At 48.0% G+C, this 15,826-nt stretch overlaps 1 protein-coding gene across 2 annotated transcripts in view; it reads left to right on the forward strand.

The window, feature by feature from the left end:
* The window catches only part of limch1b (LIM and calponin homology domains 1b), a 265,697-nt gene that overhangs the window by 157,368 nt on the left and 92,503 nt on the right, over positions 1-15,826 (forward strand). For both annotated transcript variants that reach the window (XM_079391189.1, XM_079391188.1), the window contains one exon: positions 248-278. In XM_079391189.1, the coding sequence (XP_079247315.1) occupies positions 248-278 (31 nt within the window). The remainder of the gene's footprint in view (positions 1-247; positions 279-15,826) is intronic.

Below are 15,826 nucleotides of genomic sequence, written 5' to 3' on the forward strand. Positions count from 1 at the left end.
GTTTCACCAAACCAGAGCAATCTGCAGGCTGAAAATCAAGTCACACCAGTCAAAACAGGGTCCCCAACATTTGATGATTTGAAAGTTGAAAGATTAAAAGATTTTCTCTTATGAGTTTAGGTAGATAGTAAGATAATTTGTGTTATTTCTTACTCACCTGTTTTCTTCCTCTTTTTTAATCTAAATGATTGAGTTAAATAAAATGAGTCCACTTACACATCTTTCTTATTCTTGGTCTTTCTCACAGAGGTCCAGACAACAACAAGAAGTTAAAAAATGTAAGTAAAATCTTCAGTGCCATGGCACTGTGTATATATCACAAAGGCTGCTTTATGTGTATCAGTAGAAACCTAATAATTTGTAGCATAAATATATGTTTGAGCTAATTACTCCAAAAAAATAAAAATAAATTAAGTTGCTCCAACTAATGGATTTTTGGGTATGGAACCAATTAATCGTACCTTTTATACGTATATACGTAACAGCTAGCTTAAATATAATGAAAAGTAAGATGTTGCTTGTCACTGGCGTTAGTACAATCATTGCACAAAGAGTCAACTGAATTCTTTTAAAGGGGTGGTTGATTGCGATTTCACTTTTTTAATGTTAGTGTGTAATTGTTACGGGGCTGACAAGACGTGAGACGTGCGGATCCATGTGCAAAGCTTTATTAAGAAACATGGTCAGAAACAGGCAGGGTCAGACATCGGCAAACAGGTATGGCAAGGGCAAGACAGAGCAATCCGTGGAGCAAGCGTGGGTCAACGATCAGCGAACAGTATCCAAAGGGGCAAGGCAGAGAGATAATCCAGAGTCGAAAGCAATAATCCAAACGGGGAGCAAACAGAGTCCAAACGGCAAGGCGAAGGGTTAATCCAGGAAACACGGGCAGGGTCAGACACGGCAGGAAAACAAGGCAAGACTAGGACTAGGATAATGGCTCTGTAGAGTTGCTATCGCTTGGGGAGTGATATACGCTAACAATTACAGGAACAAAACAGAAACACGGAATGGCACGGTAAAGCAGCTAGCGCTGGGTGAGCACTATACGCAGGTCAATACTCGGCCCTGATGCTGAGGAAGTCCATGGTTTAAATAGTGTGTGTGTGATTGTGAAATGAGCATCAGGTGCGTGTGATGAGTGAATGGTGACAGCTGTGATCTGTGCAATGCATAGTGGGAAATGGAGTCCAGTGTGCTGTGTAGTGTGAGAGTCAATGTGGTGAACGGGTGACCTCTGGTGGTGGTAAAACAGGAGAGCATGGACCAGATTCGTGACATAGCCCCCCCCCAAGGAGCGGCTTCCAGACGCTCCTATATAGTCCAGGAGGGTGGTGGAGCGGAGGCGGAACAGGGGGAGGGAACGGAGGGCCAGGTCCTTGAGGAAGTGGGAAGACCGGGGACAGAGGCAGAACCGGCAGAGCAGGAAACCAGGGCGGAGCCAGAGGCCAGTTCAGGACCGACAGAGCAGAGGCCCACCAGGGCGGAGCAGACGGCACGTGAGCCCACCAGGGCGAAGTAGACGGGAACAGAGCCCACCAGGGCGGAGCAGATGGGAACAGAGCCCACCAGGGCGGAGCAGACGGGAACAGAGCCCACCAGGGCGGAGCAGACGGGAACAGAGCCCACCAGGGCGGAGCAGACGGGAACAGAGCCCACCAGGGCGGAGCAGAAGACCACCAGACTCGAGCAGAAGACCACCACAGCGGGGCAGATAACCACCAGACCAGAGCAGAGGACCACCACGGCGGAGCAGATGACCACCAGACCCGAGCAGAAGACCACCAGACCCGAGCAGAAGACCACCACGGCGGGGCAGACGACCACCAGACCCGAGCAGAAGACCACCACGGCAGAGCAGACGACCACCAGACCCGAGCAGAAGACCACCACGGCGGGGCAGACGACCACCAGACCCGGGCAGAAGACCCCCATGGCGGAGCAGACGACCACCAGACCAGAGCAGAAGACCCTAGCCAGGAAGCAGACTGGGCAGGAAACCATGGCAGAGTCTGAGATCTGGGAGAAACAGAGACAGACAACACAGGGAGAGCAGAGACAGACAATACAGGGAGAGCATGCATGATCACAGAGGGCGTGGCAGGGCAGGACGAGGATTCATAGACGGCGTCTTTAGCCGTGACAGGACAGAGCGAGAGCTCAGAGACGGCCTCTTTAGCCGTGACAGGACAGGGCGAGGGTTCACAGACGGCCTCTTTAGCCATGACAGGACAGGGCGAGAGCTCACAGACGGCCTCTTTAGCCGTGACAGGACAAGGCGTGAGCTCACAGACGGCCTCTTTAGCCGTGACAGGACAGGGCGAGAGCTCACAGACGGCTTCTTTAGCCGTGACAGGACAGGGCGAGAGCTCACAGACGGCCTCTTTAGCCGTGACAGGACAGGGCGAGAGCTCACAGACGGCTTCTTTAGCCGTGACAGGACAGGGCGAGAGCTCACAGACGGCCTCTTTAGCCGTGACAGGACAGGGCGTGAGCTCACAGACGGCCTCTTTGGCCGTGACAGGACAGACAGTGAGTTCAGGGGCGGCCTTCATGACCGTGACAGGGCAGACAGTGAGTTCAGAAACTGTCTCCATGGCCGTGACAGGGCAGACAGTGAGTTCAGGAACGGTCTCCATGGCCGTGACAGGGCAGACAGTGAGTTCAGGAACGGCCTCCATGGCCGTGACAGGGCAGACAGTGAGTTCAGAAACTGTCTCCATGGCCGTGACAGGGCAGACAGTGAGTTCAGGAATGGGTGCCACCACGTCGGGAGGTTCTGCAGCGGAAGCCGCCACCTCTGGAGGCACTGGAGCAGACTCGTGGACAGGAGAGGCCTCAGGAGCACAGTGTGCAGCCCACACACTCAAAATGGCAACCGCCATAACGGGAAGCACTGAGGTCAGGGGAACAGTCTCTGTAACAGCCAGGGTTGAGGCCCTGGGAATGCCAGCTACTCGCACTGACATCAGTGGTGGGTCCATCACACTGGATATCAGAACTCGAAGGACTGACCTTGAATCTGTGGTAACAGCCTCTGGCAGTTCGGCGGAGGCGTGAAGAGACTCTGGCTCTGGCTGGAGCACTGAGACGTGCTGTGACTCTGGCTGGAGCACTGAGACGTGAGCAGACTCTTGCTTGGCAGCGACGACGTGAGCAGACTCTGGCTTGGCAGCGACGACGTGAGCAGACTCTGGCTTGGCAGCGACGACGTGAGCAGACTCTGGCTTGGCAGCGACGACGTGAGCAGACTCTGGCTTGGCAGCGACGACGTGAGCAGACTCTGGCTTGGCAGGCATGACGTGAGCAGACTCTGGCTTGGCAGGCATGACGTGAGCAGACTCTGGCTTGGCAGCGACGACGTGAAGGGGTGTTGTTGTTGCCATTTTGTGAGTGAGTGCAGTGTTGCATTCCTCCGCGACACCCACAGTGAACGGAGAGCCCACACACAGCAAGGCATAGTCCATAAATTGACTGAGAGATGAACGGGGACCCTCGCGGATTAACTGAGTCTTGAGCGGCTGATTAATGCCCTCACAGAAAAAGTCTATGAGTGCGTAGTCCGGCAGATCAGAAAAATAGGCAAGGTCTAAATACTCCTGAATATAATCCTCGAGCAGTCGCGAGCCCTGCTCGAGGGTTAATAACAGCCGTGCAATGTCCATACCTGGCCAATGTTCCTCTGAATAGCTGCTGGATCCTTGTGTGGCCGAGTATTCTGTTACGGGGCTGACAAGACGTGAGACGTGCGGATCCATGTGCAAAGCTTTATTAAGAAACATGGTCAGAAACAGGCAGGGTCAGACATCGGCAAACAGGTATGGCAAGGGCAAGACAGAGCAATCCGTGGAGCAAGCGTGGGTCAACGATCAGCGAACAGTATCCAAAGGGGCAAGGCAGAGAGATAATCCAGAGTCGAAAGCAATAATCCAAACGGGGAGCAAACAGAGTCCAAACGGCAAGGCGAAGGGTTAATCCAGGAAACACGGGCAGGGTCAGACACGGCAGGAAAACAAGGCAAGACTAGGACTAGGATAATGGCTCTGTAGAGTTGCTATCGCTTGGGGAGTGATATACGCTAACAATTACAGGAACAAAACAGAAACGGCACGGTAAAGCAGCTAGCGCTGGGTGAGCACTATACGCAGGTCAATACTCGGCCCTGATGCTGAGGAAGTCCATGGTTTAAATAGTGTGTGTGTGATTGTGAAATGAGCATCAGGTGCGTGTGATGAGTGAATGGTGACAGCTGTGATCTGTGCAATGCATAGTGGGAAATGGAGTCCAGTGTGCTGTGTAGTGTGAGAGTCAATGTGGTGAACGGGTGACCTCTGGTGGTGGTAAAACAGGAGAGCATGGACCAGATTCGTGACAGTAATGCTGCTGTTTGAGCATAAACAATATCTGCAAAGTTGCAGCGCTAAAATTATTTTAAATATCTATTTAAATATCTTTTTAAATATACTTTTAAAATTCTGGCAGTTTAATGCCTATAAAAACAGCTCATAGGGACTACAACGAATTACTTCCCAGGTCCGTTATGTCATGAACCCAGATAAACACCGCCCCCGGGAACACGCAACGAAGGGGGCGAGGCCATGCTGCCCTGCTTTAGAGAAGAGGAAGAGAAAACTATTGGTGCACGTAAAAATCTATTCATATATGAATCACGATTCTGTCTTCTAAAGATTCTAATGGACACACAACTTTCAAAATCAGTTTTATAAAGAAGCGGTTCTCAATCCAGTTCCTCGCGTCCTCCTGCTCTGCATCTCTCTCTCTCTCTCTCTCTCTCTCTCTCTCTCTCATTCTCATTCAGATCATCAGCTCAGTGAATACACTTTTTTTCACATAGCTATGAGAAGCGTTATACATGGACACGCGTGCGGTTGCCGTACTGTATTAAACCTTTAATCATGATAAAACCGTATATTAAAAGCTAACAGAAGCAGTAGCATTTACAAATAACAGCGTATCTAAAAGTATGAGACAACAACAAATAAACATACCATTTAGAGCATACACAGGTTCTGCGCGATCCTCTTCAATAATATCCTCTGTCTCAATCGGGCTCAGATTGATAACGAAATATAGACGACGCCATTGTTTACAATAAAAGTCAGTTAACAAAAATTTGAATTTACATGACATTTTCATGATCAACATTGTCAACTGTCAAAAATCTGTTCTATGAACTTCCGTAAACTCACCACCAGAGGTCTCTCATTCACCACATGGACTCTTGCACCACACTAACTGTTGCACGCCACCTTAGACTACAATTCCCATCATCCATTGCACTGATGACACACATAGCTGATTGCCCTGATCACACACCCTACATAAACCATGGACTTCCTCTTCCTCTCTGCCGAGTATTGTATTGCGTTTATCACTCCCCTAGTTTTAGCTGCCTTACCGAGCCATTATGTGTTTTTCTGTTTAGTTCCAGTATTGTTCTGCATTTATAACTCTCCCTAGTTTTAGCTGTGATACGGAACCCTCTGTGTTGTCATAGTCTTGCCTTGTGGGTTTTTCTAGTGTTTTGATTCTTGCCCGTGTTTCCTGGATTTACCCTTTGCCTTGCCTGACTCTGTTTGCACCTCTCTTGGACTACTGCTCGTATTATCTCTCTGCCTTGCCCTGTTGGATATTGTTCACCGATCGTCGACTCTCGCTAGCTCTAGGATTGCTCTGTGTCTTGCCCGTACCATACCTGTTTGCCGTTGTTTGACCCTGCCTGCTTAGTGACTATGTTTATAAATAAAACTTGGACTTGCACTTGGATCCTCACGTCTTTTTCGCCCCGTTACAGAATACTCGGCCACACAAGGATCCAGCGGCTTTGAACAGGAACATTGGTCAGGTATGGACACGGCAAGGATTTTGTTAGTCCTTAAACAAGGCTCGCGATCGCTGGAGAACTATATCTGCAAATTTTTAGCCATTGCAAACTACTCTGATTTACCGGACTGTTTGTTAATAGAGTTTTTTTGTGATGGCATTAATAAACCACTGCAATCTGAGCTTAGACGCGAGGGTCCACGTTCATCACTCGCTCAGTTTATGGACTATGCTTTGTTGACTGTTGGCTCTTTGTTTACTGTGGGTGTTGCAGAGGAAGAACGCAACTCTGCATTTATGACCTTTATAGCAGCTGCGTTAGAGCACGCTCACAAAATGGCTACGACAGCGGATCCCGTTCACAAAATGGCGGCCACAACAACACCTCGTCATGTCATTGCTGCCGCCTCAGAACCCATTAACATCGCGGCTGTTGCATCAGAGTCTGTACAGGTCCTTCTCAAAAAATTAGCATATTGTGATAAAGTTAATTATTTTCTGTAATGTACTGATAAACATTAGACTTTCATATATTTTAGATTCATTACAACACAACTGAAGTAGTTCAAGCCTTTTATTGTTTTAATATTGATGATTTTGGCATACAGCTTATGAAAACCCAAAATTCCTATCTCAAAAAATTAGCATATTTCATCCGACCAATAAAAGAATGGCCATTACGTTCATTTATGCACTCAATACTTGGTCGGGAATCCTTTTGCAGAAATGACTGCTTCAATGCGGCGTGGCATGGAGGCAATCAGCCTGTGGCACTGCTGAGGTGTTATGGAGGCCCAGGATGCTTCGATAGCGGCCTTAAGCTCATCCAGAGTGTTGGGTCTTGCGTCTCTCAACTTTCTCTTCACAATATCCCACAGATTCTCTATGGGGTTCAGGTCAGGAGAGTTGGCAGGCCAATTGAGCACAGTAATACCATGGTCAGTAAACCATTTACCAGTGGTTTTGGCACTGTGAGCAGGTGCCAGGTCGTGCTGAAAAATGAAATCTTCATCTCCATAAAGCTTTTCAGCAGATGGAAGCATGAAGTGCTCCAAAATCTCCTGATAGCTAGCTGCATTGACCCTGCCCTTGATAAAACACAGTGGACCAACACCAGCAGCTGACATGGCACCCCAGACCATCACTGACTGTGGGTACTTGACACTGGACTTCAGGCATTTTGGCATTTCCCTCTCCCCAGTCTTCCTCCAGACTCTGGCACCTTGATTTCCGAATGACATGCAAAATTTGCTTTCATCCGAAAAAAGTACTTTGGACCACTGAGCAACAGTCCAGTGCTGCTTCTCTGTAGCCCAGGTCAGGCGCTTCTGCCGCTGTTTCTGGTTCAAAAGTGGCTTGACCTGGGGAATGCGGCACCTGTAGCCCATTTCCTGCACACGCCTGTACACGGTGGCTCTGGATGTTTCTACTCCAGACTCAGTCCACTGCTTCCGCAGGTCCCCCAAGGTCTGGAATCGGTCCTTCTCCACAATCTTCCTCAGGGTCCGGTCACCTCTTCTCGTTGTGCCGCGTTTTCTGCCACACTTTTTCCTTCCCACAGACTTCCCACTGAGGTGCCTTGATACAGCACTCTGGGAACAGCCTATTCGTTCAGAAATTTCTTTCTGTGTCTTACCCTCTTGCTTGAGGGTGTCAATGATGGCCTTCTGGACAGCAGTCAGGTCGGCAGTCTTACCCATGATTGCGGTTTTGAGTAATGAACCAGGCTGGGAGTTTTTAAAAGCCTCAGGAATCTTTTGCAGGTGTTTAGAGTTAATTAGTTGATTCAGATGATTAGGTTAATAGCTCGTTTAGAGAACCTTTTCATGATATGCTAATTTTTTGAGATAGGAATTTTGGGTTTTCATGAGCTGTATGCCAAAATCATCAATATTAAAACAATAAAAGGCTTGAACTACTTCAGTTGTGTTGTAATGAATCTAAAATATATGAAAGTCTAATGTTTATCAGTACATTACAGAAAATAATTAACTTTATCACAATATGCTAATTTTTTGAGAAGGACCTGTATATGTCTCGGTCAGGTCACCTCTGATCTTAAAGATCTAAGTAAAGTCACAGTCAATGTTAATGAACCAAGTCAAGTCACAGTTGATCGTCAGGAGTCAAGCCAAGCCACCGTTGATTGTTATGAGCTAAGTCAAGTCACCGTTGATCGTCACGAGCCAAGTCACTTCTCTGTTGATCTTCCAGAATCTCTTCTCATCTCAGCAGGTCATCCAGATTCACACCACGTCTCAGCTGGTCATCCAGAGTCACACCACGTCTCAGCTGGTCATCCAGAGTCACACCACGTCTCAGCTGGTCATCCAGAGTCACACCACGTCTCAGTTGGTCATCCAGAGTCACACCACGTCACAGCTGGTCATCTAGAGTCACACCGCGTCACAATTAATCTTCACAAGGCTAGTCACATCTCCACCGACTTTCCAGAGTCACTTCACGTCTCCGCCGACTTTCCAGAGTCACTTCACGTCACCGCTGACCTTCCAGAGTCCCTTCACGTCACCGCTGACCATCCAGAACCATGTCACATCACAGCTGATGGTTCAGAGTCTAGTGAAGTCCTGTCCGTCACACCCAGATATTTAAGGTCAGTGCTTCGATTTCCCAGTCTGGTTTCCAGTGTGAGGGATGCACTGCTGGTGCCTGCATGTGCAGCTGGTATGCCCAAACCTACTTACTTTAACCCTCCTGCTCCTGTACTAATTCCCCTGTCCGACACGCTTCCCATGACGCTTCCTACGTTGAGGGTGATGGAGTTTGAGGTGAACTGGCCAACTTTCACCACTTGAGGTCTGACGGTGAGGAAGTCTTGAATCCAGTCACAGAGTGAGGGGTTTAGGCCGAGGTCTGTGAGTTTAGAAGCCAGCTTGATGGGGACTATAGTGTTGAAAGCTGAGCTATAGTCAATGAATAGCAGCCTTACATAATTCCCATTGTTGCTGTCCAAGTGTGTGAGGGAAGAGTGGAGGACGTGAGCGATGGTATCGTCAGTGGATTTGTTTGGGCGATAGGCAAATTGAAGAGGGTCCAAAGTATCAGGGATGGAGGAGCAGATGTGGCTCTTTACAAGTCTCTCAAAAACCTTCATGACTATTGATGTGAGGGCAACTGGGCGGTAGTCATTCAGGCAAGAGGGTTTATTGTTCTTAGTCACAGGGATAATGAAATATTTTTAAATGCGGTGGGAACCACGGAGGTAGCAAGGGACTCATTAAAGATGGAAGTGAACAAACCAGCGAGCTGATCGGCGCAGGACCTCAGAACACGGCCGGTTATCCCATCAGGTCCAGCTGTTTTCCTGACGTTCACTTTCTTTAGCGCCCTCCGAACCTCATCCTCTGACATGGTGATTACAGGATCACCGCTGTTCTGCCTGCTCCTTCCTGACGCGCTGGTTGGCAGAGACGCACCGCCGCCGTTGCAATCGAAGCGGCCGTAGAAGGTGTTTAACTCGTCGGCCAGCAACGGATCTGCTCTCACCTCCGCGGAGGATTTGTTTCCAAAGGCACAGATGGTCCTCAGTCCCTGCCACATACGTTGAGAGTCATTGAGCTGGAAATGAGACTCAATTCTCTCTGTATCTGTGTTTAGCGGCTCTTACTGCGCGTCGGAGAGTATAGCACGATGCATTGTACTCGCTCATATTCCCAGTCAGAAGAGCCTCATTGTAAGCGGTAGTGCGTGTGTTAACCGCAGCACGGATTGTACTGTCCACCCACGGTTTCTGGTTGGAGAATGTCCTTATAGTTATTGTTTCTGTAGCTTGCTCGGTTAGCGTGTTTACAAAGCTTAATGCTGCATCCGTGAACTCGCTGACGTCAGAAGAACTCGCCCGGAACATGTCTGAGTCGACGTCATCAAGAGCCGCCTGCAGCATAGCCTCTGAGTGGGAGGACCAGTGCGTCACTACTCTCTTCACCGGAGGTTCCTGAACGAGCCTTTGTTTGTATTCCGGTGTTAGAAAAATGGTGGCATGGTCCGATTTGCCAAAAGCCGGTAGTGAGTGGGCTTTGTAGGCATTCTTGAACTGAGTGTAGCAATGATCCAGTGTGTTTGGTCCTCTAGTTGGACAGGATACATGTTGATATAAATTCGGCATGACCTGCTTGAGATTGACTTTGTTAAAGTCCCCCGCGATGATAAAGGCAGCGTCAGGATGTTTGATGATGTAGCCGCTGAGCACATCATGAAGCTTAGACAAAGCCAAGCCTGTGGTGAAATGTACACAGCAGTAATAATGATCGATGAAAACTCCCAGGGCAGATAAAATGGGCGGCAAATAATGGAAAGATGTTCCAGATGAGGCAAGCAGGAACGCCACAGAATGGAGATATTCCTGGGATCACACCATTTCTTGTTAATCATGAAACACTCTCCTGCACCCCTGGATTTACCGGCCTCTGCTGTTCTGTCTGTCCGAAAAACAGAGAAGTTATCACTCGGCATTACAGCAGTGTCCGGGACCATGGACGAAAGCCACGTTTCTGACAAACAAAGGATGTTGCAGTCCCTTATGTCCCGTTGGAAACTAATCCTGGCTCTAAGATCGTCCATCTTATTTTCCAAGGATTGGATATTTGCGAGCAGAATGCTCGGGAGAGGAGGACTTGTGAGCCCTTTTCCGGAGTCTATCTCGAAACCCAGCGTGTTTCCCGCGGTGTTTCTTGATCCGTCGCCTCGGGGGGTTATTGTTAATGTAAGGCCATGAAGGATTCCTGGATACAAGTGTAAGTGTCCTGGAACAGGTTAGTGTAGCGGTTTCCAATGTCCAAAAGTGTTTCTATGTTGTAGGTGATCAGTGCTGACGTGGAATGTGTAAAAAGAGAAAGTAAAAGTAAGTAAAAAAGTAAGTTAAAGCAAAATCTCAGCGGAGCGGCCTGAACACAGCGGCGCCATTTTGCTCCACTGTGGAGGTCTTCTGCCCTGTCTGCTCCACCGTGGTGCGCTCCTGCTCTGTCTGCTCCGCACTGGTGGGCTCCTGCTCTCCTGCTCCACCGTGGAGGTCTTCTGCCCTGTCTGCTCCGCACTGGTGGGCTTCTGCTCTGTCTGCTCCACCGTGGAGGTCGGCTGTCTGGCTCTGGTGGTCATCTTCTCTGCCCTGGTGGGCTCCAGTTCCGTCGTCTCCGCCCTGGCTTCCTGCTGTACCGACTCTGCCTCGTTCCCCGGCCACTCCACTTCCACGTGGACCTGGCCCTCCGTCCCTCCCCCTGTTCCGTCTCCGCTCCACCACCCTCCTGGATTGTATAGGAGCGTCTGGAAGCCGCTCCTTGGGGGGAGGGGCTATGTCATGAATCTGTTCTATGAACTTCTGTTAACCACCAGAGGCCACTCGCTCACCACATGGACTCTTGCACCACACTAACTGTTGCACGCCACCTCAGACTACAATTACCATCATCCATTGCACTGACGACACACAGCTGATTGCACTGATCACACAGCTGATTGCACTGATCACACACCCTACATAAACCATGGACTTCCTCTTCCTCTCTGCCGAGTATTGTATTGTGTTTATCACTCCCCTAGTGTTAGCTGCCTTACTGAGACATTCTGTGTTTTTCTGTTTAGTTCCAGTATTGTTCTGCATTTATAACTCTCCTAGTTTTAGCTGCGATATGGAACCCTCTTTGTTGTCATAGTCTTGCCTTGTGTGTTTTTCTAGTGTTTTGATTCTTGCCCATTTTCCTGGATTTACCCTTTGCCTTGCCATTTGGACTCTGTTTGCACCTCTCTTGGACTACCGCTCGTATACCTGGATTATCTTTCTGCCTTGCCCTGTTGGATATTGTTCGCCGATCGTCGACTCTCGCTAGCCCTAGGATTGCTCTGTGTCTTGCCCATACCATACCTGTTTGCCGTTGTTTGACCCTGCCTGTTCAGTGACTGTTTATAAATAAAAGCTTGCACTTGGATCCGCACGTCTCGCATCTTGTTCGCCCCGTTACATCAACAGAATTTATCAAAATGATCTCAGAACTCATTATGTTGGCAAATTCAAAGGTTTGATTAAATTCTTAAATTTGAATTTTTAACTTGCACAATTAGGTTAATTTATTCTATACACTAGGACTAGGTAAATCAAATGGGCGTCTTATTTAAGCTAGAACAGTTAACACAAAATTATGAAATGTCTCCTTTCCTTTGTTTTTCTGGAACAATAAGACGATTATTCTCAGCACACATATGATTGTAGACCACTGAAAGATAATAAGATTGAACACCACTGCTTTTTTGCGATGATTTGTGATCATGAAGTTTGGTGTCAATAAGCAGTATTATCATAAATATTATACAATACTTTCACTGTAGGATTCAGATTTGCTCTTTATTTCAGTACCAATACAGATGTATATGGAGGGCTGAATGGAATATTCACATATAAAACTGAGTGAAATACTCTAACAGATCCAAAAGTGCTGTAAAAGCCCAAAAATGGCATCATATACAGTACGCTGCCATTTAAAAGTTTGGGGTTGGTAAGCTTGTTTTAATGTTTTTGAGAAGTCTTTTATGCATTCTAAGGCTCTCTAAGGCTGCATTTATTTGATTAAAAAATGCAGCAAATTATGAAATATCAATACAATTAAAATAACTGTTTTCTATTTGAATAATTTTAAAATATAATTCATTGCTGTGATTGTAAATCTGAATTTTCAGCAGCCATTACTCTTTTCATTACTCTTCAGTGTCATTTTATATTATAATCTTAATCTTATAACTGGAGGAAAGGGTGCAGAAAATTCATCAGATGAAAAAAAAACAAAAAAACTTTTTAAAATATAAAATAAAACAGATTTTTTTTATTGTGATATTTCATATTTCATAATAAAGCTGTTCTTCTAATTCAGTGTAATTTTTGGTTTTACATAATTTAATCAGAAGTTGTCAGAACTCAAAAATACTGATGCAAACTGTTGCGTTCATTGTTTTTTAAAGCGTATATGTATAGCACATTAGTAATATATAATATATGTATATTTTAATATATTTATATTTATAATATAATATATGTATATATGTATATTTTTATAGAGCGTACATTATAGCACATTAGTTCCCTTTCGATACTTCACTCGTACTGCGTCGCTAGACGCTATGGGGAAAAACTCCTTTTTCTCCAAGGACTGAAGACTTTTTCAATCACGCAGTGTGACTGCATGGCCATTGGTTCGTGCAGTAAATAAAAACGAAGCAAAGCCCGCCAGAAAGGGTGCTTCGCCATAGGAAATCAGATCAATTCTCCTTCAGCGACGACGATCATCCCTTCGCTGAAACTCGGGACTGAAGACACTTGCCGTAGAAACGCCTCGCTAGAGATAGAAGCTGCCTTTCCTCTGCGCCCTCTCGCTGTTCTGCCTGCTCTTTGAGTTGCTCCAGCGACCTGTGCAGATGCCAGCCTCGTTCCATGCGGCCATCCGGTGAGTCTAAAATCTAATTTCTCTGAAAGAGCAAATTTCAAGCGATGTTGCAAATGTCGCACTGAATTCTGCACGATGTAGAAGGGCGGTGAGCGCTAAGCCTGTATGACAGCTTTGCGTGTGCGTGTGAGTCGCTGAAGCTGCTCCCTCACAAACAGACTGCTTTCATTGAAAGCCGTCCCTGATTCGATCACTATAAGGTGCCCACCGCCTTCCCCGTTTTCATGTTCCTCTTCTCCCAGGCACCTCGGAGGAAGGAACACTTAACTCGCGAGGTGGAGCGATCAGGCTTGAGTGATTGCACGCCGGTTTATTTCGTGTGCTCACTTTAATCTGCTAGAGTGTGTTAACACCTGAGGATCAGCGCCCCTTATTGCATTTAGTGGCACAATCCTTCTATACAGATCTTACAATACTGCGCTGGTTGGCTGGCTGAGCGGTCAGGCTCGAGTGATTTTTGTGCGCCGGCATAGCCCCGCGTGTTTCACTCTGCACACAGCGCTTTGATCTGCCGGTGTGTTTACACTAAGGATTAGTGTCTCTCGCAGCTCTTTGATCTGCTAGCGCTACTTTCACTATTAAGCTGTCCTTGCTGCACTCACGGTTATCCTACTTCAACGAAGTTGGCCCCGCCTCCCTTGCTCTCGTGTTTCTCCTCTCCCAGTTACCTCGGAGAAGAAATAGCAAATCACGGGTTTGAGCATTCAAGCTTGAGTGAATTTACGCTGGCCAAAGCCTTGTGTTTCACTCTCCATACAGCTTTGATCTGACAGTCTGTGTCTTGCCCTGCCTCCCCTCGTCCGCTACGAACGGATCTGATGGGATGTGCACATCAGTTTTTGATCTGCCAGGGTGTTTACACACAAAGATCACCAGTACCCCTCTTCTAATGAGTGGTTTGATCTTTTTAGGCAGATCAATAGAAAAGGCTGTCAATATGATTATCTCCGTCAGCTTCACACTCTAGACCACGCCCACGGGGGGTTGACTACTCTCCTGATGGAAGCATTGAGTCTAGCGTCCCGAAACGGCCTCTGTCATGCCTCCGAACACCCCGTTTAACTCGGGGTGTCGACGGCAATGTGTTTGTGTACATACTGTTGTGAACTGGGCCCGTTCAAATAGCGCCCACACAGCCGATCACTACTACAGTGAGGAAAAGTAAAACACAAACATTTTCAAAAGAGTAATTTTCTCTTCCTCTTAACAGGTGTGTCGAGTCCCCACACGGCAACTCACCACCCAAATTAATCCAACACCCTTGCCACACGGTCCGAGACCTGGCGGGCCATCCCCGGAGTGTCTCATTTGGTTCTGGGGATTATAGAATGAGGTTATTCACTTCGATTCGCTCAAAGACCCCCACGATTCAGTGGTGGTCCCCACCTCAGTGCTAAGCAGCAACGCTCACGTCCTGCTAGTCGAGGTGAAGAATTTGCTGGAAAAAGGGGGCTGTAGAAACAGTTCCTCCGTCTCAGAGCGACTCAGGCTTCTACAGCCGTTATTTCCTTGTCCCCAAAAGGATGGCGGCCTCCGGGCCATCCTTGATCTCAGGCGTCTGAACCGTGCCCTCATGAAACGGCCGTTCAGAATGACTACACTGAAGCAGATTCTCTCGCAAATTCGCTCAGGGGACTGGTTCTTTTCACTGGATCTGGAAGATGCTTACTTTCATATCCAGATAGCCCCCCCCCCCCCCCCGTCACAGACAATTCTGGAGATTCGCCTTCGAGGGAGTGGCTTATCAATACACGTTCCTCCCCTTTGGGCTGGCTCTGGCTCTTCGCACTTTTACAAAGTGCATGGACGCAGCCCTCTCCCCTCTGAGACAGATGGGAGTTTGTGTCCTGAATTACCTCGACGATTGGCTTATTCTTGTGCAGTTGAAGGCCGAGCTAATAGCCCACAGGTCCCTCCTCCTCAGTCACTTTAGAGTGCCTGGGACTTAGGATTAATTTTTCCAAGAGCTCTCTGTCCCCCAGCCAACGAACTGCGTTCCTGGAGACAGTTTTCGACAGCCCGCATGAATATAATAGTCGCGCCAGATTGTGCTCTGGCTATACAGCAGCTCACGGCTTCCTTCAGAATTGGAGTCTCCTACCCTCTCAAAGCATTTCAAAGGATGCTGGGCCTCATGGCCTCTGCATCACCAGTGCTATGGTTGGGCCTTCTCAGAATGAGACCCCTTCAGTAGTGATTGAAACTTCTAATTCCGCCCCATGTATGGCATCATCCACATCAGGGTGGACCAGGCCTGCGTGACAGCCCTGGCCACCTGGAAGGACCTACGGTGGTTCGAGCAGGGCGTTAGGATGGGTTTACTTCACAGAAGAAAGGTTGTTATGACAGACGCTTCCAACTCAGGTTGGGGAGCTCTGTGCGAAGGCAGCCCGACCTTTGGCTCCTGGACGAATGCGGAAGGCCGGCTGCACATCAACTGCCAAGAAATGTCGGCAGTATGTCAAGCCATTTGGCTCTTCCTGCCAGTCCTGAAGGGACACCACGTGCTGGTCCGTTCAGACAGCATGACGGTG

The sequence above is a fragment of the Barbus barbus genome, assembly GCF_936440315.1.
Source record: "Barbus barbus genome assembly, chromosome: 33".
NCBI classification, from domain to species: domain Eukaryota; kingdom Metazoa; phylum Chordata; class Actinopteri; order Cypriniformes; family Cyprinidae; genus Barbus; species Barbus barbus.